The sequence below is a fragment of the Anabrus simplex genome, chromosome 3 (assembly GCF_040414725.1).
Source record: "Anabrus simplex isolate iqAnaSimp1 chromosome 3, ASM4041472v1, whole genome shotgun sequence".
Taxonomy (NCBI): domain Eukaryota; kingdom Metazoa; phylum Arthropoda; class Insecta; order Orthoptera; family Tettigoniidae; genus Anabrus; species Anabrus simplex.
In genome coordinates, this window is record NC_090267.1 from 457,055,045 (window position 1) to 457,079,561 (window position 24,517).

A 24,517-nucleotide genomic window follows, 5' to 3' on the forward strand; every position below is an offset into this window, starting at 1 on the left:
TCAACCAAGTCGATATACCTCGTTGTATAGGTTACAAAAGACAGGTTCGAGCCATTTGATTACCCACTTCAAAATGTTTAAGGAATTGTCTTCATATCTAATAGGATTGCCACTCAGTATAATGTCGAGCTGAGTTGGCTCAGACGGTTAAGATGCTGGATTTCCGAGCCCAAGTTGATAGGTCTGCTCAAATACGTCAGGCTCATGTCCATAGATGTACCGGCAAGTTAAAGAACTCGTGTGGAACAAAATTCTGGTACCTCGGCGTCTCCGAAAACCATAAAAGAAATTAGTGTGATGTTGAACCAATAACATTAAAATTACATTCAGTAAATTTACATCTAAGCTTAAGAAGTTATTCATCATGCATACTTCTTTGTGCGTAAAGAACTTAATGATGTTTTCATGGACATCGAGAAGACCTACGACAGTGTCCCTAAGGAAGACGATCTGGGAATTCCGAGAAGGTATAGGCGTGCCAGACTTCTTTACTTATAAAGTAAAGATGGACTATCAAACATACTTTAGCTATGTTCAAGCAGAGGATGGAAGATCAGATTGGTTTGAAACCAAGAGAGAAGCGCAGAAAGGAACTGACTTGTCACTACTCCTGTTCATCATAGTCATGGATCGGGTCATAAAATCCATAAAAGAACATTATAAAGAGTCTAACATTCTAATATTTTCAGAATTTAGAGAGAAACTGTAGCAGTAACGAAGAAACTAAACATTTGGAGTGACAAGTTTAAAGAATATAGACTAAACATCACAGAAACAAAACCTGTTGAAATGATCAACAGCAAAGGCGCAGATTCAAACATTTTTCTGGAGGGATCTGGGTTACAATCTGTTTCTAACTTCAAATACCTTGGAAGTATATTTTCAAAAGATAACACAATAGAACAAGAAGTACAGAATAGGACTCAATGCGCTTCTCAATTTTATTTTCAAGTGAGAAATCTACTGTGGGAAGATAAAATGCCCAAGAAAGCAAAATCGACCATGTTTCACTCCTAGTTCATTCCAGCGCTCACCTATGGTCTCGAAATATGTACCCTACATAAGAAGACTTATAGTACAATCCAGTCAACAGAAATGGAAGCTGACTTAACAGTATAATAAATGTGAAGAGTGAAAATCAAACAATTAATTTTATGCTCTTTTTTATTAAATAGTAAGTTATGAGTACAATGTAGTCCACTTCTGTGGTGTAGTGGTTAGGGTGATTAGCTGCCACCCCCGGAGGCCCGGGTTCGATTCCAGGCTCTGCCACGAAATTTGAAAAATGGTACGAGGGCTGGAACGGGGTCCACTCAGCCTCAGGATGTCAAATGAGTAGAGGTGGGTTCGATTCCCACCTCAGCCATCCTCGAAGTTGTTTTCCGTGGTTTCCAACTTATCTTCCAGTCAAATGCCGAGATAGTACCTAACTTAATGGCACGGTCACTTTCTTCCCTCTTCCTTGTCTATTCTTTCCAATCTTCCCATCCGCCACAAGGCCCCTGTTCAGCATACGCATCAGGTAAGGCCGCCTGGATGAGGTACTGGTCCTCCTTCCCAGTTATATCCCCCGACCCAAAGTATCACGCTCCAGGACACTGCCCTTGAGACGGTAGACGTGGGATCCCTCTCAGAGTCCGAGGGAAAAACCAACTCTGGAGGGTAAACAGATTAAGAAAGAAGGAAAGAAAGAAAGGAAGACGAGTACAATATAAAGGTAATCTTCTCTAAATCATGTCTTAGCTATCACAATGTTCCCGCTGTAGATCTACTATCATGTTAAGATTACCGTGTAAGCCATTTAAATGTAACTTAGGTTCCAGAAAAGTATTGAACATATAAACATATTTTTTATGCCCGATATTGTTGTCACAGGGTTAAATTAATCACAATTGTAACTACCTCAAATCTAACTAAGAAAGCAACTCTTGTGAAGACTTAAATAAATTTCCCAAGCGAGAGTCATCATAACAACGAACCAAAAGGCCAAGAAAGACAAGATTAGAAATTAAGCAAACAGGAAAGAGGCTAGAATCAAAATACCTGTTACCGAGCGTTTAGGAAGACGCAGGCAACAATGGTTTGGCCAAGGCCAAGGGGAAAGTCTTCATTCCCCTCCCCGAAGGGGAGGGGCGGGTCACCTAGAAGATAACGCCTTCTCTCTGGCCAGGAGATTTGGCGGGTTTGGTGGATTTGCAGGAGTTGGAAGGGGGGAAAACGGTGGGCAGAACGAGAAGAGCAAATAATTACTCGTACTTTGACAGAGAAGTGAGAGGGACGAAGGGTACGTGAATGAATCATACCCATGAAATTTCTTTATAATTTTTGTTCTAAATGAAAGAGAATAATTGCTTTTAAGCAAATTAAGAGTAAAATTAGCGGTAAATTAATAAATACGATCATTACTAGAGAAATAGGCCTATACATACTTTGATACATTACGAATATGAATTCTACTACGTCACAGCGCTTCAATAATGAATACTTCGGTCTTCTTGTTTAGTCTTTCCATCACCTCAGTATTCCTCACTCTTTCACTGGTGAGCCAATGACCTAGATGTTAGGCCCCCTTTAAACAACAATCATCATCATCATCATCATCATCATCATCATCATCATCATCATCTTTCACTAGTTCATTTGAACGACTCAAGATGACGAACGGTATAGGTTCATACATGTACAGTAACCGGTACTTCAGCGGCTACACGATACACAGTTAAAAGGGAGAAAAATAAATCAAATTACACTATACCGTAACCCTAGACACACAATAAACATCAAATAAACTGTGCCTAACACAACACGAACCAGATCAGGTGGGACAACTTGACAATTATAAACAAGGAACGTGGAACGGGGACTGGGAACCTACCAAAGGTCATAGGAAAGCGAAGGTTGCGGGTTTCGAGAAAAATCAACGGTGATGTCTAGTTTTCAAATATTATTTTCAAAATGGAAATTTACAAGGTGAGTTCTGCACAAAATTCATCTATCCAACAATCCAGTCACATAATTTACGAAAACAAGATTAGATGTTGTTTGACAAGAGCGTTGCTATTAAGCCAAGTAGTTAACCAAAACATTTCAACATAACCTAAGTTCTACAATACGATACAGAAGGTAGCAAGGCACACCAAAATACAATTGCAAATTAGAATGAAAGGAAAACGCGCTTTCTTAAACATCTGAGAAACATAATTGCATGACGAGTCTGGGTGGGGTTAGGGCAAACTCCTATATGAAAATGCAAGCGAACTTTAAATATAACTTAAGGTGGAACTGAAATAACGAGTGTTTACCGCGAGGTGGCCCATCCCGGAAGCGGGGAGTCGCCGACGACGTCAAAAACTTCGGACAGACGAGAGAACGACAGACAGACCAAAGACAGGACCGGAAAGCTACCTCGCTCCCTTTAAAAGGGGAAGACTTGGCCTTGGAGCGACTATGGAGTGACCAATCAGAACGCAGGAGTTTGCCTATCACCACCCAGATTCACCAATTACAACTCTATATCCGGTCGCGATGTTTATACAATCTTCTCGAACATATACAGACACAAATCGCGAACCTTCCATTATACAAATGAACTGATTGGACCCATTCCTAGTCCTGAGTCATTAGTTTCGACGAAGTAATCTTACACGTAGAAACAAGAAATAATAACAATAATAATCATAATAATTTTCCAGCTCCAGTTTCACGAGTGTGGTGTACAAGGCCTTGCTACTTCTTCCTGTCAGAATATAGTTTCTGTTCCTTCCACTTGACATTCCTCTTGCTGACCGCCGATTTCACTGTGTCTATCCATCGACTCTTTGGCACCCCAATTGGTTTCTTCCCGATTACGTGAACGAATTGTATTCCTGAAATTTCATTATAATTTTTATCCTAAATGGAGGATAATAATTGCTTTCACACAAATCAACAGTAAAATTTGCTGTAAATTAAAAAATACTGTACCGGCGGGTACACCTCAACCCCGCACATTTAAAAGAAGCGCCTTAAGGAACGCTATCTATCACACAAATATTGAAACAGCTAATGCATAAAGTTGGGACATTAATCAGAAGATGTCACTACTGAATAACCGAATAATATTTTATTTTAAAGTTTTCTAAACTGATTGGATTTGTTTGTTTTGTGATGGTGTACATCTAGAAGTTGGAACTTTTTTCCATAGATGTCTCTACTATAAAAACTGTGATCATGCACTCTGGTGCAAGCTGGAATAATTAATGATTTGAAGAAGTTTTGTGTTCATAGGTTTTCTCAACTAAATTGACTTTCATTTATTTTAGTACTTCAGCGTCTGCAGCACTTCCTTCTCTTCCCGTCAGCTTTTGAGTCAGGCCAATCACAAATTTTCTGTAATTATTTTTCAGCCAATTACAGGCTCCCTGTAGCTTTTTGTTCTGCCAATAAAAATGAGAGGGTGTGTCCGGATTTAGTCCAGAGCCTTCTCGAACCGTACCCTCGGGTATATAAGCTGCGGCGTTTTCAAGCTACCTTGTCTTATTGATCGTCGAAGTTCTGTGTGTGTGTGTGTGTGTGTGTGTGTGTGTGTGTGTGTGTGTGTGTTAAGACAGGAGGCGGCGTGCCTCGTTCTTCGGCAGGCATAACATCAGCCCAGGTAATGGCCACCAGTTTTATATCTCTGTAGCTACCTCCGCAAACTTACCCGAGGGAAGGTTCTAATTTTTAACTATGTAACCACCTGTTTTCTAAAATGTAAACTTTATTTCGGGTAATGTAAGATTTCATAAAAGACTTAAACTGTAAGTCGGTGATAGAGAGTGCGTTACCCTCTCGAGTTCCCCTTCAATTTATCTTGAGGTGACTAAGATTTTGTAACCGTTTTCTCCTGTAAATTACCAAGTAACTTGTTCTTCTAGTCACCTCAGTAGTGTGGGATTAGCCTCTGCATCATCGGTCCACAAGACCAGGTAGGGTTTTTTAAAAAAAAACTGTTTTTCAAGGAACGCAAGTGTACGCCTCCATACATTTTAGAGTTAGACCCAGTAATTTAACCTTCTTATCACGAAGGCCCAGTAGTATGGGTACTAGGTACCCCTCTGTAAACCACATGGTATTGTAAATGGTTTGTTCTGTCTAGGGAGGCCTGAGATTGTAAGGTTTTGTGTAAAGTTGCCTTGTGTAGGCTGTGTGGAATTGGGAGCTCAGTCTCCTTGGTCAAATTTGGAGAGTATGTAAGCTTTTTTCTGATATTTGTGTAATAGCGAGTGGTGACTTTTGGAAGGCTTTAAATTGTTACGGTTGGAGCAAAGTTCTCTGGAATTTTGTGTCTAATTAAACGCTACTTTTGGCGACATTGTAATCTCGTAAATTTGGAGCTTGGAGCCCAAAACTGTTAAATCCCCTATTCTGGGGTTTTCTATTCTTGTATTAAAATTGTCATTGTACCTGATACATTGGTTTTTCTTTCACTAAGTGAAGAATTTTGTTAAGGTTGAGATCTGAAAAGAAATATAACCTTTATTTAAAGTTTTAAATTAAATTTTGATATTGTAGTTAGACCCATTCTTCCCACCAGCACCTTCTTTCACCTCTGCGTTCCACGGATAACCCCGGGCCAAATACCATTACTACTAGAGAAATATAGATACGTAACTACGGCGATTGTTTCGCTGTAGACACGACTCTCTTCTGTGGCATTCCGCTTCATCGTGTCGTCTTTTGTTTGCTATGTCTGTGAATGCTCAATATCTTTGTCCATCATGACTAGCGCGGGCAGTTCAGACGGAAAAATGGAGGTGAAAAGTATACCCTAAGTAACACAAAAATGAATTTTATTGTAAGAAAAATAACATGATCCCTGGACCAATAATAGTATTAAATAATGAGTTATGGGCACAAGTCAACAACTCACCCCACCAAGTAACATCAAGCAAGGCAAAGCAAATAAGTTCAAAGAAGTTAAGTGAGCAAAGAATTCACACACAAAAGTGTTACATGAACAAAAGTAGAGGAGCCTAGAGTCAGTGATCCAGGGAAAGATCTCAGAACAACGGAGACCTGGCTGAAGAACCTGAGAGACTAGTTCGAGATGAGCAAGATGTCACTTTTCCACGTGGCAGACTTAAAGACCAGAATGGCCGTGATGACGGCCAATCTTCGATAGAAAACAGCACGGCGAGAAGAAGAAAAAGAAGAAGTCAGCCTTCTGGTTACCATCACGAGTGAATTTTTTAACTTCGGTTTTCTTCTTAATATTTTAACATCTAGAGACCGGATTTTGAGGCTGTAATAGTTAGAATGCAATGTCGCCTGGCCCGCTCTATGGATGTGTTGTAAGCTTAGCATAAACGTAAGGGGTACGGCTAGTTAAGAATCCCTACATTTTCTGTAGCCTTCCCTACACCATCGCACAGCGATCTGCATAAAACTTGCTACGCACTTCAATCAGTTTGCATCTAACCTATTAGAGCCCAAAAGGCCGGACTCTACACATTACAGCTGTGCTTCAACTTTTAGTTCACTATTTCTGATTTCTAAAGCCTCTTACAAGCCATGTTCCTCTTCTGTAGAAAGAGCTATGTCATCATCAAAAAATCATATTGTGGTGAATTTTGCTCTAATTAACTTGGCGCCATACATGTTAGCTTTAGCAAATTCCTTCATAGCCTCTTCATTACATTACACAGGTAGTTTTATGATACTGTATACATCACGATTACAGTCACGGGACATCCAGGTTTATGTGGAATATGAATAATAGGAACATAACAAATTTTGATGAATCCTATCTGCATTAGCTGGGATAAGAAAAGTTACTGTCTCGGTGTGAAGCCAGCGATGATAGTGACAATGACCCTCAATTATTATACCCCCTTTCATAAAGGGAAGAATTTTCCCTTAAATGCCAAACGATTCATGCAAAGAAAAATCACATTGCTCGAACCTCGACGTGTGAACAAATGCTTACTCTGTTAAAACCTTCCTCAAGGATCACTGTGTTGTTCTCTGGATGGCATTGGATGTTCGTTGGTTCACGTGGTACTCCAGCTGCCAAGCACTCGTTGGCTGGCGGCTCTGGAGAACTATCGGTCTGGAAACATGAAACAGAAAGGAAATAGGATCATTTGTTAAAATTAAGTTACATTAAACGAATTTAGTCTTCAGGCTTAACCTACCCGCTCTGCTGACCCGTTTCTCCTTGGATAAGGCACTATGTAATCACTCATACTGTTGTTGAGAACTTGCACTAGGTGATTCCTTACACCGCAAGCTCCTCGAAAGTCATCTTTGTCGATGGCCCACATCATTGCTCCTCCATAGCCTTTCTCTCTGATGAAATCCATCTTGTATTGAATACTGCGCGGGTTCTCGTACCCTATCCATGTGAGATCTGTGGACAAATATTAAAACATATTACCCGGGTTCGGATTTATAATAAAAGTAGCTAAATATATACATATACATCATCATCATCATAATCACATCATCATCACGATCATCATCATTTCCCAGCTCCAGTTACACGAGTGTGGTATACAACCGTTCACCACTTCCTCTTGTCAAAGTATAGTTTCTGTTCCTCTATGTCCGCCCCAGTGAAGTTCTTCTTCCTGACCTCCGATTTCACTGTGTCTCTCCATCGGTTCCTTCGCCTCCCTACTGGGCATCTCCTATTTCACTTCTCTGTCAAAGTAATTCCTTTCTGTTCTCGTTCTGTCCATCCTCATAACATGTCCAAACCATTGAAGCCTGCGTCTTCCTTAAAGCTCTGTAACAGGTATTTTGATGCCGGCCTCCTTCCTGTTCTAATCTTGTATTTCCTGGTCTTTTGGTTCATTGTTCTGATGAATTTCATTTCTGTTGGCTGGATTTTACTGTTAGCCTTGTTATGTACGGTACATGTTTCCAGTCCATTGGTGAGAACTGGAATGAAGTAGGCATGACACAGGGTCAATTCTGCTTTTTGGGGATATTTTATCATCGCACAGTAGATGTCTCATTTGAAAATAAAATTGAGAAGCTTTCTAAGTCCTATTAATTATTTCTTGGTTTATTGAGTTATCCTTTGAAATGGTAGTTACAAGGTATTTGCAGTTAGAAACAGATTTTTACAGAGTTTCCTCCAGAAAAAATGTACGTACACATGAGTAAAAAATTCTCAAATATGGAGTGATGTATGAACTATTTTTAAAACAAAGATTGCGGAAAATAACGTAAAGAATATTCGAATTATATCAGATGTTCATACCTAAGGCCTCATTGCTTAAACATGGAGGTCACAAAAGAATAATATAAAAAAAGGCACAGAAGAAGAGTGTAAACTTTTCAGCATGAGGGACAGTGGGTTAAGTAAATAAATAAATAAATAAATAAATAAATAAATAAATAAATAAATAAATATGCACACAGGAGAACTTGCTTTCGACATTTCATAGAAATCGCAGAATTCAAATTAAATGCTAGCAAAATAAATATCAGTCCGCCTCTGTGGTGTAGTGGTTAGTGTGATTAGCTGCCACCCCCGGAGGCTCGGGTTCGATTCCCGGGCCTGTCATGTAATTTGAAAAGTGGTACGAGGGTGGGAACCGGCTCCACTTAGCCTCGGGAGGTCAACTGAGTATAGGAGTTTCGATTCCCACCTCAGCCATCCCGGAGCTTTCCCACTTCTCCTCCAGACAAATGACGTGATAACAGGCTACTTAAATCAAGTTCACGGCCGTTTATTTCCTTCTTCCTTGTCTATCCCTTTCGATCTTCCCATCCCCCACAAATCCCCTGTTCAGCATAGCAGGTAAGGCCATCTGGGTGAGGTGCTGATCCTCCTTCCCAGTTATATCCCCGACCCAAAGTTTCACACTACAGGAGACTGAACTTGAGGCGATATAGGTGAGATCCCTCGCAGAGTCCGAGAGAAACACCACCCCTGGAGGGAAAGTGGATTACGAAAAGAAAAGAAAGAAAGGAAGAACACAAATGCCAAATTATTTTCTAACACGAATGATTTTTAAACCAAAAAAAATGTAACTTATATAAAATACAATGTTAAACTGCAATTCTTTTCAGTGTGTCGAAACCACTCATCAAAACACGTTCAACACTATAACATACTTATGAAAAATACACACTATTACAAAAGGAATGACACCGAGCTCGGTAGCTGCAGTCGCTTAAGTGCGGCCAGTACCCAGTATTCGGGAGATAGTGGGTTCGAACCCCACTGCCCGCAGCCCTGAAAATGGATTTCCGTGGTTTCCCATTTTCACATCAGGCAAATGCTGGGACTGTACCTTAATTTAAGCCACGGCTACTTCCTTCCCACTGCTAGCCCTTTCCTATCCCATCGTCACCATAAGACTTATCTGTGGCGGTGTGACGTAAAGCAACGTATAAAAAACAAAAGGATAACATGTTTCGTTCTAAAAGAACGTTCTCAGATTCCATAAAATCACTTGAAACCATACGCATATAGGCCTATGCACAGTACTGAACCCTTGAACTTACCATTCCATCGTTGGTCGGCCACGGCTGCTACAGTAGAACAATTTAGAACTCTTAAATCATGGGTCGTTGCGGGAATAAATTCAGTCACGATCTTAACCAAACGATGGGGTTCAGAAGAAAGCCTAACTACTTGAAATGAGGAGCAAAAATGTGCTTACTAACTTTTATTAAACTGAAATAGCACGATAACATAATTAATTTGATATGCATTCTTGCAGAAAAAAATATAAATTATTTGTTTTGAATGTTTCAAACACAGTCACATTACATAACGCCAATTTGTTTCTTACAATGCCGAAAGATTTGCTTCAGAGAAGCTAATATGGTAGTGGACAGCGAAACTGAAAAACTGAAAAGGGGAAGACCTGAAAACCGGGCACCTATTATTCCAAACGAGAACTGAGAGTCAATCCACACGATCCGTGGAAAATCTGACTTTCAACAAGTAGAACGCCTGATTTCCTCTCAATTAAGGTTATCCACCAGTCAAATACCCTTCACGGATACGGAACATCCGCCGAATGGACCCTTAATCGAACCAAACTGGCTATCAGTTGCTTTGGATAGGTTGCGAAATATTATGGAAAAGCATGGTGTTCACTACAAGTTAACAGCATAATTCACAATTGAAATAAAATTCCACCATGTATTTGTCATTCATGACACCCTTAAGTGATAAGGTAATCCCGATGCTAAACGTGCATCACCCCAAACAGCTGTTCGGAAGGAACCAACAACAACAGGATCCGGGAGGATCTTACGTTAGATCGTTCTAAAGGAACAAAACTGCGAAATGCAGGAAACAATTACTAATCATGCATTTAGAAGAAATGCCAAACACTGAAGTTAATCAAAAAGTGAAAAGTCACTTGAAAATATTATTATTGAACCGATTTTCAGGTTAGAAATGGGTTTGTTATGCTTAATAAAATTACCAGTCCACGCTACAATTTACTACAATTTTAAGGAATTCTTTCCCTTGAAAACAATGCTACCAGTACAGATCTCTCTATTTACTGTCTGTCCCAACACACTACTTATAACGTGATTACTTACTTACTTTAATTATGAATAAGGATGAAAATATGACAAGATTAAAATAAATATAAAATACCGGCTGACGAATCGAAACCGCATTCGCAACTCAAGTCTCACACTAATACACTGAGTGTCAATATGCACACTATCAAACGAGAACGGACGTTAAAACGAGAAAACAATAGAGTCCGTAAAAATAAATTAACATCTCGAAGTCATTAACGCTTAACACGCACGACGAATTACAGTAAAAACATTTAATCTATGTCGAGCCGATATCCAACACTTGGACAGCCCTCACTTCTCTGATAGCAGTCCCGTTATCTCAATGGAGAGCTCCGCATTTACCCTCGTCATAAAATCATATCGTATTGTAAATGCTACCTTTCCCCAGGCCGCTTCAAGAAACAAAACAAAAGAAGAACATCTAAGCTGAGACTTGAGTGTGTACAGCTACCATCCCAGACCTATCGTCGGGCTCACATTGAAATCTGTACACCCTAAACCTAATCATTATGTACATGATGCCTTCCAAATTCTGTCGTCGGGCGTGACCTAGGACGTCTCATCATCAGTGACTCCAAGAATAACACGTGACGTCCTAAATCTATCGTCGGGCGTCAAAGTGGGTCGTACCACGTCTCTCTTAACATATCAGGCGAACAGCAATTTCAAACAAACTCTGATATTCCACACTAGATTTGGTCAGACAAAATACCACACGACGGAACCAACGTCTCTATTACCAAAGGAATGCAAGTCGAAATACAGTAAATATCTACCTCTCGAAAAATACAGTAAGTGTCTACCTCATTATAATATGTGAATTCAAAAATAAATAGACGTGACGAACGATTCTCCACCTCGAACACACTCTCAGCCTGTGCACTGAAGTGTTAGGGAAGCAAATAAAAATTCCCAACACATGTTTACCCTTTTAGTGGATGCCTTCAAAATAATAATCATCACCACCGCATTCGAAATTCTCAGATCGCCTATCATCAATTCCAACCATCTTATCAATGACTTATCCAGTGAACAAATTCAATATAACCCAACCGTGTGTCCAAAATGCTCGTTAATCCTTGAGGCCGCTCATTATCTTATCAAAAATCACTGGATGTTTACTACCCAGACTTTAACATTTTACTAGAGTCGTTTTCACTTGGAATCGTTCTATAAATTTTACAATGCTTCACATCATAGTCATCTCAAATTTGGATTGATTGCGGAAAACAATACAGCCTGCCTCACACAGCCTGTTCCCTAAATACTTCCTCTACAAAATACAGCTTATCTCAACACACTTTCTCATCGCTTTATTCCAGCGGCATCGCTTCTCTCTCATCTCCACGTACATATAAATCCATCGCTCTCAATCCCTTTTCCTTCAAGACCCTTTTTCATACTTCGATCCCCTGGTGAAAACGACAACCATTATTAAACACATCTCTTACTTTACTATTATTACGACCTTCGAACCTCAAGAGTCCAAGAGCACACATCGACCTTTCGCAACACTGGTATACACGATGTCTCAAAATTTCCTTCCCATTAATAACTGTGACTCTAACAAATTTTATTGACATTATCTAAATATGCTTACGATCCTTGCAAAAATAACTGGTTAAATGCAATTTTACAGAGAAGAATTTCCTTATCCCGCGGTAAACATTATTATTATTATTATTATTATTATTATTATTATTATTATTATTATTATTATTATCGACCAGCATTTCTGAATGCAACTGACACCTGAGATTACGATATTCGCCACGACAAATTTACACTTATAACGTTCACAAATCCGCACTTTGAATGATATCTCATCTCAACACAAAATTTTAGGCGTCGCATTTTACCGTTCTTGACATGAATTTTACACACTGAAATTTTCACACGCTGACCAAAATTTACAACGCCTCTCGCCTGATAATTACGAATATCGACCCGACAATCATCTGGAAACGTTGGTTAGGACAGACAGTAACTAACTAACTACAACATAATATAAATTAGACAGACCTGCACACTGGTGACATTCTCAGCATTCTGGTTACATCCTCACCAGCAACCTCGTACTTAGCCACTCATTTTCACAGATAACATTTTCATCTTCAAAATCTCACTCATCCAAACACTACCCTTCACACACACGATATTAAATTTACCATATAAATAATGCACTTTCTCTGTAACTTGCACCACGAACTTCCCTCGTCCTGCAGTCGACTACAACTGTCTGATGCTTTCTCAGAGTGGTTTCTCTCTCCGTTGTTTCAATAAGAACAGGTGTTCAACCGATAAAGGGAGCAGAACTCCTCTGTGTAGCTTCCCCCAGACCCTCTTCACTTACAAGAGTACATGAAATGATAAAATATAAAATCTGCTGTGTATATTATCCAGCCTACACCTTCTCAGTTCGTCTGCAAACGTTCAGAACTTCCCCAATCACTTTCTCTCCTTAACCAAATATATGGACCTTAGCCACGAACATGTATTTAGATATTTGTCGGTCAATCTGGCGCGAATTCTAATGACGACGGGCACAAGCTCCCGCGGCTCCAAGTTCCAGATCGACACTGAAAAATCTACGGTGGGGGGTTTCTTTTATAATTTCAGGAAGGACGCTATCCCCTCTCTGAGGCTTGGTTGTGTAATCTGCCAAATTTGCTTCTAATAAACCGATTTTGATAAGACTTGTCCCAGAACTCCGGACAGACTTGCACTTATGTTCGATGTTAATTTTATAATTTTCCTACACTCACAACACGGGGAATAAATTGTTTCTGCCCGTGCGTTTCGCGCGTTTTCTTCTGCCCATGACCTTGGCACGTGTAACTGGCTCGCTGATCTCACGCTACCATGTACTTAGGCTTAACTGCATTTAAAGTTTTCCCTGGTGTCACTAACTTCACAGAGGGTGTATGAATAATTTTGCTTATTAATTTCTTCATTTACTATATTGTCAAAATCCCTCGTTGTGCAGAATTCCATTAATTTAAAGAATTGTCGGGCACTCGAGTCCCACCGAGGTGTCCCGGCAATTCACGAGCTCGCCTTGAGGAAGAACCTTCCCACGCTAACATCGGGACTCGTAGGAGCGCAAAAATGGCTGCCCTCAAACATACAGTAGTTTCTGAATACCAAATAAATATTTGAGAAAAATAAAAATTTTTCTCACCGTAGAATTATGGGTTCAGTACGTAGCGTAAACTTGTCAGTAACTCTGAACTGGTGATGTTATGATCAAGCGAGACCAACCACGCGGTGCAGGGGTTAGCATACCAGCCTCTTAGCCTGAGGACATGGGTTCTATGTCAGGTCATGGATTTTTACTTCGATCTGAGGGCTGGTTCGAAGTCCACTCAGCCTATTTGATTACAACTGAGCACAGGTCACCTACGGGCGTCAAATAGAAAGACCTGCACCTGGCGAGCCGAACCCGTCCTAGGATATCCCGGCACTAAAAGCCATACGACATTTCATTTCATTACAACTGAGGAGCTATCTGACAGTGAGATAGCGGTCCCGGTCTAGAAAGTCAACAATAACGGCAGAGAGGATTCGTTACGCTGACCACGCGTCATCTCGTAATCCGCAGGCCTTCAGACTAAGCAGCGGTCGCTTGGTAGGTTAACGCCCTTCAGTTCTGTAGCGGCATGAGACATAATAATAATAATTTCGTGTGGGTATTTCTAGCCAAGTGCAGCCCTTGTAAGGCAGACCTTCCGATGAGGGCGGGCGCCATCTGCCATGTGTAGGTAACTGTGTGTTATTTTGGTGTAGGATAGTGCTATGTGTGGTGTGTGCGTTGCAGGGATGTTGGGGACAGAACAAACACCCAACCCCCGGGCCTTTGGAATTAATCAAAGAAATCCCTCCCCGACCGGGAATCGAATCCGGGACCCTCTGATCCGAAGGCCAGGACGCTGACCATTCAGCCAACGAGTCGGACGACATGAGATATGAAATTAGTGGAAGTTGGTAACTTAGAAATAACGTATTTACGTTATAACAAGTTGTTAGTGCATGAAAAAACTCAATGTAATAACATCTAATTACCTGTTTATACTTGAGTAAACACGAGTGCTGTTCTCATTATTGAATGAGAGTGACTTACTTTTGTAGGCATAAGGCACCTTTCCATAGGAGTCCCATCCGAAGGTCCAACCTTTCTCCTCCGTTATCTCCTGACAGATCTAAGAGCAAGGGAAGAAAAGGACGGTTTATAGTAGATTTTGTCAGTTTTTAATGGTTATTAAATCATATTCTAAATCAACCTTAGCAGTTAACTATAATTGGGTGAACGTGTGACAAACCGTCAGGTGGCATAGGAATGGAATGTTATTAAGAGAGATAGTGATCAGTTAAGAAATGAGGCTGCATAAAGAGGTAGTGTATGAAGTAAGGAATATGGAGAAAACAATTAGAATCAAATTTAACAGCAAGAGAAAACTTCCACAATTCTATAAAATAAACATAACAGGTATGTCAATGAGGAGAGAAACGTTTATTAAAAGGAAAATTGGAGGCATAATTCGGTAGTTGTTCATATGAACAAAGTTATAAGAAAAGAAAATATTCAAAAGCGACATTTTTTTTTTTTTTGCTAGTTGCTTTACGTCGCACCGACACAGATAGGTCTTATGGCGACGATGGGACAGGGAAGGGCTAGGAGTGGGAAGGAAGCGGCCGTGGCCTAAATTAAGGTACAGCTCCAGCATTTGCCTGGTGTGAAAATGGGAAACCACGGGAAACCATTTTCAGGGCTGCCGACAGTGGGGTTCGAACCTACTATCTCCCGAATACTGGATGCTGGCCGCACTTAAGCGACTGCAGCTTTCGAGCTCGGTAAAAAAAAACGATGTTAAGACTATAAACAGGCAAGTTAATGAGAAGAAAATGTGTATATGGATGAGGAGGCCGTTAGAACTGAAAATATACTAGAATTTTACATTTGTGACAATTTTCTTTCATTCTTACTCCGTTTACCCTTCAGGGTTGGTTTTTCCCTCGGACTCAACGAGGGACCCCACCTCTACGGCCTCAAGGGTAGTGTCCTGCAGCGTGAGATTTTGGGTCGGGGGATAGAACTGGCAAGGAGGACCAGTATCTCGCCCAGATGGCCTCACCTGCTATGCTGAACAGGGGCGTTGTGGGGGGATACCAATGGCATCGACGCGTATACCGCGCGAATGGCGTCTTGGGGTACAGCCATCCATGCTGCATTCACCTGGTTCCAAAGTTCATCTTTGGTGGTTGGCATTGGGTTACAGCGCCACACCCGTCATTTCACCATATCCCACACACTTTCGATTACCGGGCGAGTTGGCCGTGCACGTAGAGGCGCGCGGCTGTGAGCTTGCATCCGGGAGATAGTAGGTTCGAATCCCACTATCGGCAGCCCTGAAGATGGTTTTCCGTGGTTTCCCATTTTCACACCAGGCAAATGCTGGGGCTGTACCTTAATTAAGGTCTCGGCCGCTTCCTTCCAACTCCTAGGCCTTTCCTATCCCATCGTCGCCATAAGACCTATCTGTGTCGGTGCGATGTAAAGCCCCTAGCAAAAAAAAAAAAAAAAAAAAAAAAACCACTTTCGATTGACGACAAGTCCGTTTATCGCGCGGCCCAGGACAACAGTCTGACATCATCTGACAACAAGAAGGCACGTGTTCGTGCAGCAACATGTGGTCGCGCATTGTCCTGCTAAAATATGGCGTCTGGGGTGTCGTGCAAAAGGGGTATGCCTACGGGTCGCAGGATGTCATTCACGTAGGTCAAACTGGTCACATTGCCCTGGACACGCACCAACTGTGATTTGTGGTTGTATCCAATAGCACCCCACACCATAAGGCCTTGAGTTGGCGCTGTATGTCTGTGCGAATGCAATGTGATGCCTCTCCCCTTGTCTGCGGTCGACCAAAATGCGGCCATCGTTTTCAAACAAACAGAACCTGGATTCGTCCGAAAACACTATCTGCTGCCATTCCTGTCCCCAGTGACGGAGTTCTATATACCATTGCAGTCTAGCATGTTTATGCACATTGGTCAAACGTAGGCGGAGAAGTGGACGACGTGCCGGTAACCCAGACCGTAATAAACGGCGACGAACTGTCACTCCTGATAGTGTACGATGTGTTACACTGTTCCACTGTTGTGCCAGAGCAGAAGAGGACGCAGATCTGTCCTGCAATGCCATTCGGGTGAAGTGTTGATCTTCTCGGGGTGGGGTATGGGTTGTGCGACCAAACCCATCTCGTCGTGTACTACGGCTTTCTGTGAACCATTCCGTACACACCCGCCGCACTGCCGACACACTTCGTCCCACACGAGCAGCAATTTCCCGGATGGATCCATCACGTTCTCTCATGCTAATAATGCGCCCTTTTTAGAACTCACTCATTTGGCGGTACGGATCTCGCATACGTCTGCGAGGTATACACCACGCCTGCTGAAGACATACTGACCCATTACCTTCGGTTTAGAGCGACAACGAGAGCCGCAGGCACGTTTTACCAGTCGGTGGTGGTGCGCCGAGATATCGATGTGGACTTTGAACCTGAGGGCCGACATGGTTCAAATGGTAAATATTTCTTCAAAACATATTAATGCACATGTTCAGTGAATATGAATTTACTATATCTAGTCTTTCAAGGTGTTCTGGTTTTTATGATCATGAGTGTAACAACAACAATATTTGGAAGAAGACATGTTAGCCATTCAGCCATTCTAATAGACTGCGTCACAATGGTCACTGCCTTCGTGATGTACAGGCCATATTGGAGCTCCGATGACGTCACACAAAGAGGCGGACTGTTTCCTCCGTCCGACCCGTGTAATGCAAGGACATGATGCGTCTGTACCTTTTGTAATTACGAAATATTTACAAATGTTGTATTAATATTACAGGTGAGATCACTAAAACCTGTAATCGCATCATAAACTCGAAAGTCAGGTCTATGAGATGTAGGCTTGTAGTGCGATCTATACGGTCAAAGCTTCAGTGTTTTACTCGTCAATGTATCCAGCAAATAATTATTTTGCATTAATACAAATATGGAGAAAACAAACGTGCAATAATAAACTGTACTTCCATACCTCTAGATGGCCATAAATACAGTAGCTTTCTTGGTTTTTGTTGTTGTTATTGTTGTTGTTGTTGACACTTGCGGCACTATCTTTCGAAGACTTTCTTGAGACCCTTTCGTATATACAAACTTTTGTATCACTTTTTGTTTAGGAATATCCCATGTTTTCCCAAATATTAATGCACTGATCAGCCAGATCTATTAGTTACTTCCCACATTCACGGAAACTGCCGAGGAATGGTTTTTATTTCCATTAATTTTGTAGAGAAAAGGCAGCGCGTACTCAACTTTACGAACCCAAGAAATAACCATAAGTAGGTTCCATTGGTTACTGTCCACTTTTGTGATTGTTCTGTATCAACGATAAAACGCTCTCTTGTAAATCTGTGTAACAAGAAAGTCAAAAGCAGAACTCATCATCAGCTCTGAAAAATGAATGAAACACACAACTTTATTAATTGTAACAGGTATTTCTTCAGTTGGGATTTTCGTTTTTCATAAAGGTAACCTGCCCCCATACGAAGAAAATGAAAATATTAATGTCTATTTACTTGTATAGTTGTATTTTCGCCGTGGTACGCACAAGTTCATAGCATTGTGGCAAATGCGAAATTTCACACTCTGTATTTAAATTTCTAGCACATTATATTTCCACAAAAAACGTGTTACACATAACAATTAAATGAATAAATTACATGAGAAGTATTACGTCCCTTGAATTTATATTACTCACCATGTGCAGGTACCATACCTAACCTAAACTACAGTATGAGGTCTCAAAATCTTAATAACAGCTGTTTACGTAAATCCTGATGTAATAACTTTAAAGAAAAACATGCAATATACTTAAATATGAATTTTTATCTCTCAACGGTCAAAATTATCCTAAGAATGCCCCGAATCCTTATGGATTACATTCACAAGTACAATTTATAACATTCGCTTAGCTCGCCTCAATTGATCAGCTGATCGGCTTGGCGCGCTTTCTACAGTACGGCCTGTACATTACGAAGGCAGTGCTATGGTGATCACCTTTACAGTGTTGCCAAGTTCTCAAGTTCTGACCTCTATAACTCCGAAACCAGGCAACAATGAACATTCTTGTTGGTATCAACACGATATCATGTCCTATATACAATCCTGTAGTAGTGTATTCGTGATGCTCGTTGCTTTAAGGGGCCTAACATCGAAGGTCATCGGCCCCTGGTGTATTCGTACGTGAATTTTCATCCAACCTGTAATTAGCCTCTAGGTGTCTAAAACCTTCATTTTCATTATTATGAACTTTAAATTTAACCAGCCGATGTAGTTTATGAAATTTTCAAATATATAACTCACCTCATAATACGACATTGACTTTTTCTTGGTTTTGATGATTGGAGCGCCTGGAAGATATGAACTGTTATCCACGAGAGTAAACACTTGGCCGTAGAAGGGTACTCCCACTATCATCTTCTCCACGGGACACCCGTTGTCCTCCCAGAACTGAAGACTGTCATTCTGAAAGCACAGTTCGAAGTATGTGAAGAAGTAACCTGTACGTCAACTGAAGGTACAATTGAACGAGCAGACATTGTATAATCATCGACAGGAAATCCAACAGAGGCGCCCAGGACAAAGGACTGCGACACAGTGGTGGAGGAGAACGCATCCCCTGGCGTCCGAGGCTGCTACGGCGGTGAGATATTGGGTCGGAAATTAAACTGGGCAGGAGAACCAGCACATCGCGCAGGAGATCTCACCTGCTATACAGAACAGGGGCTTCTTGGGGGGATGGGAAATTCGGAGGGACAGGCAAGGGAGAGGAAAGGGAGTAGCCGTGACCATCCCGGTATTTCACCGAAGAAGAAGCGGGGAAACCACGCAAAACCACTTCGAGGATGCCTGAGGTAAGAATCGAACCCCACTCTACTCAGGTGACCTCCCGATGCTGAGTGGACCCCGTTCCGGTCCTTGTACCTTTTTTAAAATTTCGGGCATCCGGGTGGCAGCTAATCACACTAACCACTACACCACAGAGGTGGTAGAGATGGGATCCATCGCTGAGTCCGGGGCAGAAATCAAACCTGGACGGAAACTGACTACCAGTACTGGAAATAAAAACATATAGACATATATGCAACAATTTATTGTTTCAGGCCTAGTACAAAATTGTATATTACCATTCATAATGTCCGCCTCTATGGTGTAGTGGTTAGTGTGATTAGCTGCCACCCCCAGAGGCTCGGGTTCGATTCCCGGCTCTGCCACGAAATTTGAAAAGTGGTACGAGGGCTGGAACGGGGTCCACTCAGCCCCGGGAGGTCAAGAGGTGGGTTCGATTCCCACCTCAGCCATCCTGGAAGTGGTTTTCCGTGGTTTCCCACTTTTCCTCCAGGCAAATGCCGGGATGGTACCTAACTTAAGGCCACGGTCGCTTCCTTCCCTCTTCCTTCCCACCTTGCCATCTCACCGCAAGGTTCAGCATAGCAGGTGAGGCCGCCTGGGCGAGGTACTGGTCATTCTCCCCAGTTGTATCCCCGACCTGAGTCCGAGCGAAAAGCCAACCCTGGAGGGTAAACAGCTTAAGAAGAAAAAAACCATTCATAATAATAATAATAATAATAATAATAATAGATTCGCCTTTGAGGTGTAGCGGTTAGTGTTATTACCTGCCACCCCGGAGGACCGGGTTCGATTCACGCCTCTGCCACGAAATTTTAAAAGTGGTATGAGGGCAGGAACGGGGCTCACCCAGCCTCGGGAGATTAACTGAGTGGACGGGTGTTCGATTCCTTTCTGCGCCTTTCTCTAAGTGGTTTTTCGTGATTTCCCAGGCAAATGTCGGAACGGTACCTAACTTAAGGTCGAGGACGCTTCCTTCCCTCTGCCATGTCTATCCCTTCCAATCTTCCCATCGCTCACAAGTACCCTGTTCAGGTGAGGCCGCCTGGGCGGGGTACTGTTCCTCCTCCCAGCTGTATACCCCGAAGGATACTGCCGTTGAGGTGGTAGACGTGGGATCCTTCGCTGATTAAGAAGAAGAAAGACATAATGGTGGTATGCATAATGCACGTTTTAAAATTAGACTGGGCGAACTTCCTCCTCGGAAAAGGTATCCCCCGCACGTAGGCAGGGTGTTATCGCCTGTCGATGTCCGTAAACAAGACTTTCCGCTGTGCCCCAGTACGTGAGCCCGGATAGCTCAGTCGGTAGAGCATTAGACAATGGTAGTGCGTGAAGGTCCAGGGTGCAAGTCCCTGTTCGGGCGGTCATTTTTGAAAGCATCGTCGTTGGTTTCTGCTTATCTGGTGATTCATTAGCTCTGTTACATTTTATCTGTATTGGATTAACATTGAGAAATTGTTTCTTTCTTTCTTTCTTTCTTTCTTTCTTGAACTGCTTAACCTCTCCCCCCCCCCACCCAGGGTTGGATTTTCCCCTGGATTTAGCGAGGAATACCACCTCTACCTCTTCAACGGAAGTGTCCTGGAGCGTGAGACTTTGGGTCGGATTTATACAACTGGGAATGAAAAGCAGTACCTCGCCCAGGTGGCCTTACCTGCTATGTTGAACATGGCCCTTGTAGGGGGATGGGAAGATCTGAAGAAAGATGAAATTATCGGCCGTGGCCTTAAGTTAGGTACCATTCCGGCATTTGCCTGGAGGAAATGTGGGATACCACGGAAAAACTGTTTGAGGATGACTGTCTTCTCAGTTAACCTCCCGAGTCTGAGTGGAGCCCGTTCCAGCCCTCGTACCACTCTTCAAATTTCGTGGCAGTGAAGGGAATCGAACCCGGACCCGCGGGTGGCAGCTAATCACACTAACCAGAGGCAGACATTGGAATGCATTGAGTTTCTGTAATTTTCATTACATTACATTACATTTTCATTATGTTTAACTTATTTGCATACTTCTTACATTTTGACTAGCTGAAGACAACCCACTTCGCTTTGTTTTTTCCTACACTTGCGGTTTTCTCTATATAATACAAAATACATGCTTTAAAAGACCACTCTTCTTCTGTTTCTTCTTTTGTTTTTATTCTTTCTTCAGGGTATAAAAATATCTTACATTCTATGTCATTTAATAAAAATATATTCGTATACACTGCTTTTGATGTCTTGTTGCCTGGCGCATGCACAAACAGACGTTCTGTTTGTCTGACTCGGACGAAAGCAACGTTGAGCTGATCATGTGTGAAACAGGAATCCGCAATTGTGGAACTTTTGGCGCTGAGTCATATTGTAAGTCATGCTATAATCTAATCTCACTGGAAATTGTAATGGATTGAAACAAAATGGACAGATCATTTCAGATCAATGGAATTCTTGGTATGAAAACCGATCTTCCTCTTTCACTGTTGGCTAGGTTTACTGCCTCAATGATACTGAAGGAGCTGTTTCAGTATCTGCTTTAAATTCATGATTACAGAAAATACTGACAGATGTACTCAAGGGGAAAACTGTTATAGTTCTGAGTTCGCCATACTCCTGCGAGATGAATCAAAGATGATATATAAAACCAAGGAGTGCACATCACAGCCTTCTAGAGTACATGCTCACTCCGATCCTTCCGCTACATTCTCACTCTTTTTAATACATTCAGTGACGAAGTCAGCCACTTTCAAGCCCCATATCTCACACACCCCCACAGCTACAGAAACGTAATCCCTATAGTGCACGACGGGAGACTCCAGGCTACTACACACACAAACAGCAGTGGTCTGCAGTGGATAGTTGTGGCTGCAAGGTGAAATATACAGATACACACATCTATTTATATACATATTACGAACCATTCTGTTCATGGTCCAATAGAGGCAAAATGTAATGCATAGGTAATTATTATATGACCCAACGGCCATACCATGTTAATACACCGGTTCTCGTCTGATCACCGCAGTTAAGCAACATTGGGGGTGGTCAGTACTTGAATGGGTGACCGCTTAGGAACACCACGTGCCGTATTATTGCCTGCTACATCGTCTGATGTTTTCTCGACATGGCACTCAAGCCGGCCTTAAGCAACGTGCAGATTTAGCAAGACCGTCTCGGAAAGCCCATTTGAATTCGCCTGCGAAGCGATCTGATTGGTTAAATTCAGCAGCTGATAAAACGACAAGGACGGTGATATAGAATTATTGTTTTCATTATTATTTTTTTATCAGGTCCGCCTCTGTGGTGTAGTGGTTAGCGTGATTAGCTGCCACCCCTGGAGGTCCGGGTTCGATTCCCGGCTCTGCCACGAAATTTGAAAAGTGGTGTGAGGGCTGGAACGGGGTACACTCAGCCTCGGGAGGTCAAATGAGTCCCACCTCAGCCATCATGGAAGTGGTTTGTCGTGGTTTCCCACTTCTCCGCCAGGCAAATGCCGGGATGGTTCCTAACTTAAGGCCACGGCCGCTTCCTTCCCTCTTCCTTGCCTATCCCATCCAATTTTCCCATCCCTCCACAAGGCCCCTGTTCAGCATAGCAGGTGAGGCCGCCTGGGCGAGGTACTGGTTATTCTCCCCAGTTGTATCCCCTGACCCAAAGTCTGAAACTCCAGGACACTTCCCCATAGGCGGTAGAGGTGGGATCCCTCGCTGAGTCCGAGGGAAAAACTGACACTGGAGGGTAATCAGATTAAGGAGAAGAAGAATAATTTTTTATCAGTAGGACTCGAAGAAATTATTTCCATGGAGAAACTCAAATTAAGCATGATGTTATCTATGGTCAGTAAAATATTGCCATTTTCACGGATCATATAAAGTTGTATTTTGGATCTTTTAACTGTTTTGTCATTTTCCGGTAATTTTTCATATTATGGTCATATTTTCCCTTGAATGTTCGTGTTTTTGCCATATTTTTTAAAATCTTTCTACTCCATTTTCTCACACCTGCTTTCAGTGGCCTCAAAGACGAATTTTTCACATTTCCTAATTGTTATCTGTAATTTCTTACTTAGAAACATATATTTATGTGAATTAGGAGGGTAAGGTGTATAGAATGAGACAGAATAGTGAGCCTCAATTGAACTCTAATGATTTGCCGTATTTCAAATATGGCCCAGTGACATCCTGCGATGTTGAGCGATGTTTTCGCCATTACACGTCAATGTGAAAACTTTAAAATATATGTAATTTGCTATTGTAATTCTTTCTGATCTTCTTCTTCTTAATCTGTTTACCCTCCAGGGTTGATTTTTCCCTCGGACTAAGCGAGGGATACCACCTCTACCGCCTCAAGGGCAGTGTCCTAGAGCTTCAGACTCTGGGTCAGGGATACAACTAGGGAGGATGGCCAGTACCTCGCTCAGGCGGCCTCACCTGCTATGCCGAACAGGGGCCTTGGTGGGGGATGGGAAGATTGGAAAGGGTAGACAAGGAAGAGCGACGGAAGCGGCTGTGGCCTTAAGTTAGGTACCATCCCGCATTTGCCTGGAGGAGAAGTGGGAAACCACGGAAAACCACTCCCAGGATGGCTGGGGTGGGAATCGAACCCACCTCTGCTCAGTTGACCTCCCGAGGCTGAGAATTCTTTCTGATCGCCCATCAAAATGTGACATTTATTTCATTCTGTGCAGAGTTGAGAGTTACCTCTGGAATGAGTAATCAAATAAATTCAAAAAATAAAAATAAAATTAATATTATTACTTGTTTATTATTATTGAATGTGCTAGATTTTAAAAGTATATTTTCAATATAGTGTTAATTTATCGTCGTATTTTAATACATTTTTAGTTCATAAATGCTTGCATATTTCTAACATTTTTAGGCCATAAACATCCGAGCCCTATTTATCAGTATGACCAACCCTCCCACCCGGTTCACATTATTTGCGACCACCTAGTACACACACCAACCAATATGCTGGAGCTCGCCGAGAGAAGTCCAAGAACATCACAGATAATCATCACCGGAGGCTACTGAAAATCTCATA

At 42.0% G+C, this 24,517-nt stretch overlaps 1 protein-coding gene and 1 pseudogene across 1 annotated transcript in view; one reads left to right on the plus strand and one right to left on the minus strand.

Moving 5' to 3' along the window:
* Positions 1-24,517, minus strand: part of LOC136867429 (endochitinase) — a 52,282-nt gene that overhangs the window by 20,770 nt on the left and 6,995 nt on the right. Inside the window, exons 4-7 of the mRNA XM_068226868.1 lie at positions 18,951-19,112; positions 14,645-14,723; positions 7,155-7,369; positions 6,947-7,069 (exon numbers count right to left, since the gene is read on the minus strand). Coding sequence (XP_068082969.1) covers positions 6,947-7,069; positions 7,155-7,369; positions 14,645-14,723; positions 18,951-19,112 — 579 coding nt within the window. The remainder of the gene's footprint in view (positions 1-6,946; positions 7,070-7,154; positions 7,370-14,644; positions 14,724-18,950; positions 19,113-24,517) is intronic.
* LOC136867574 (5S ribosomal RNA) lies at positions 22,450-22,567 on the plus strand (annotated as a pseudogene).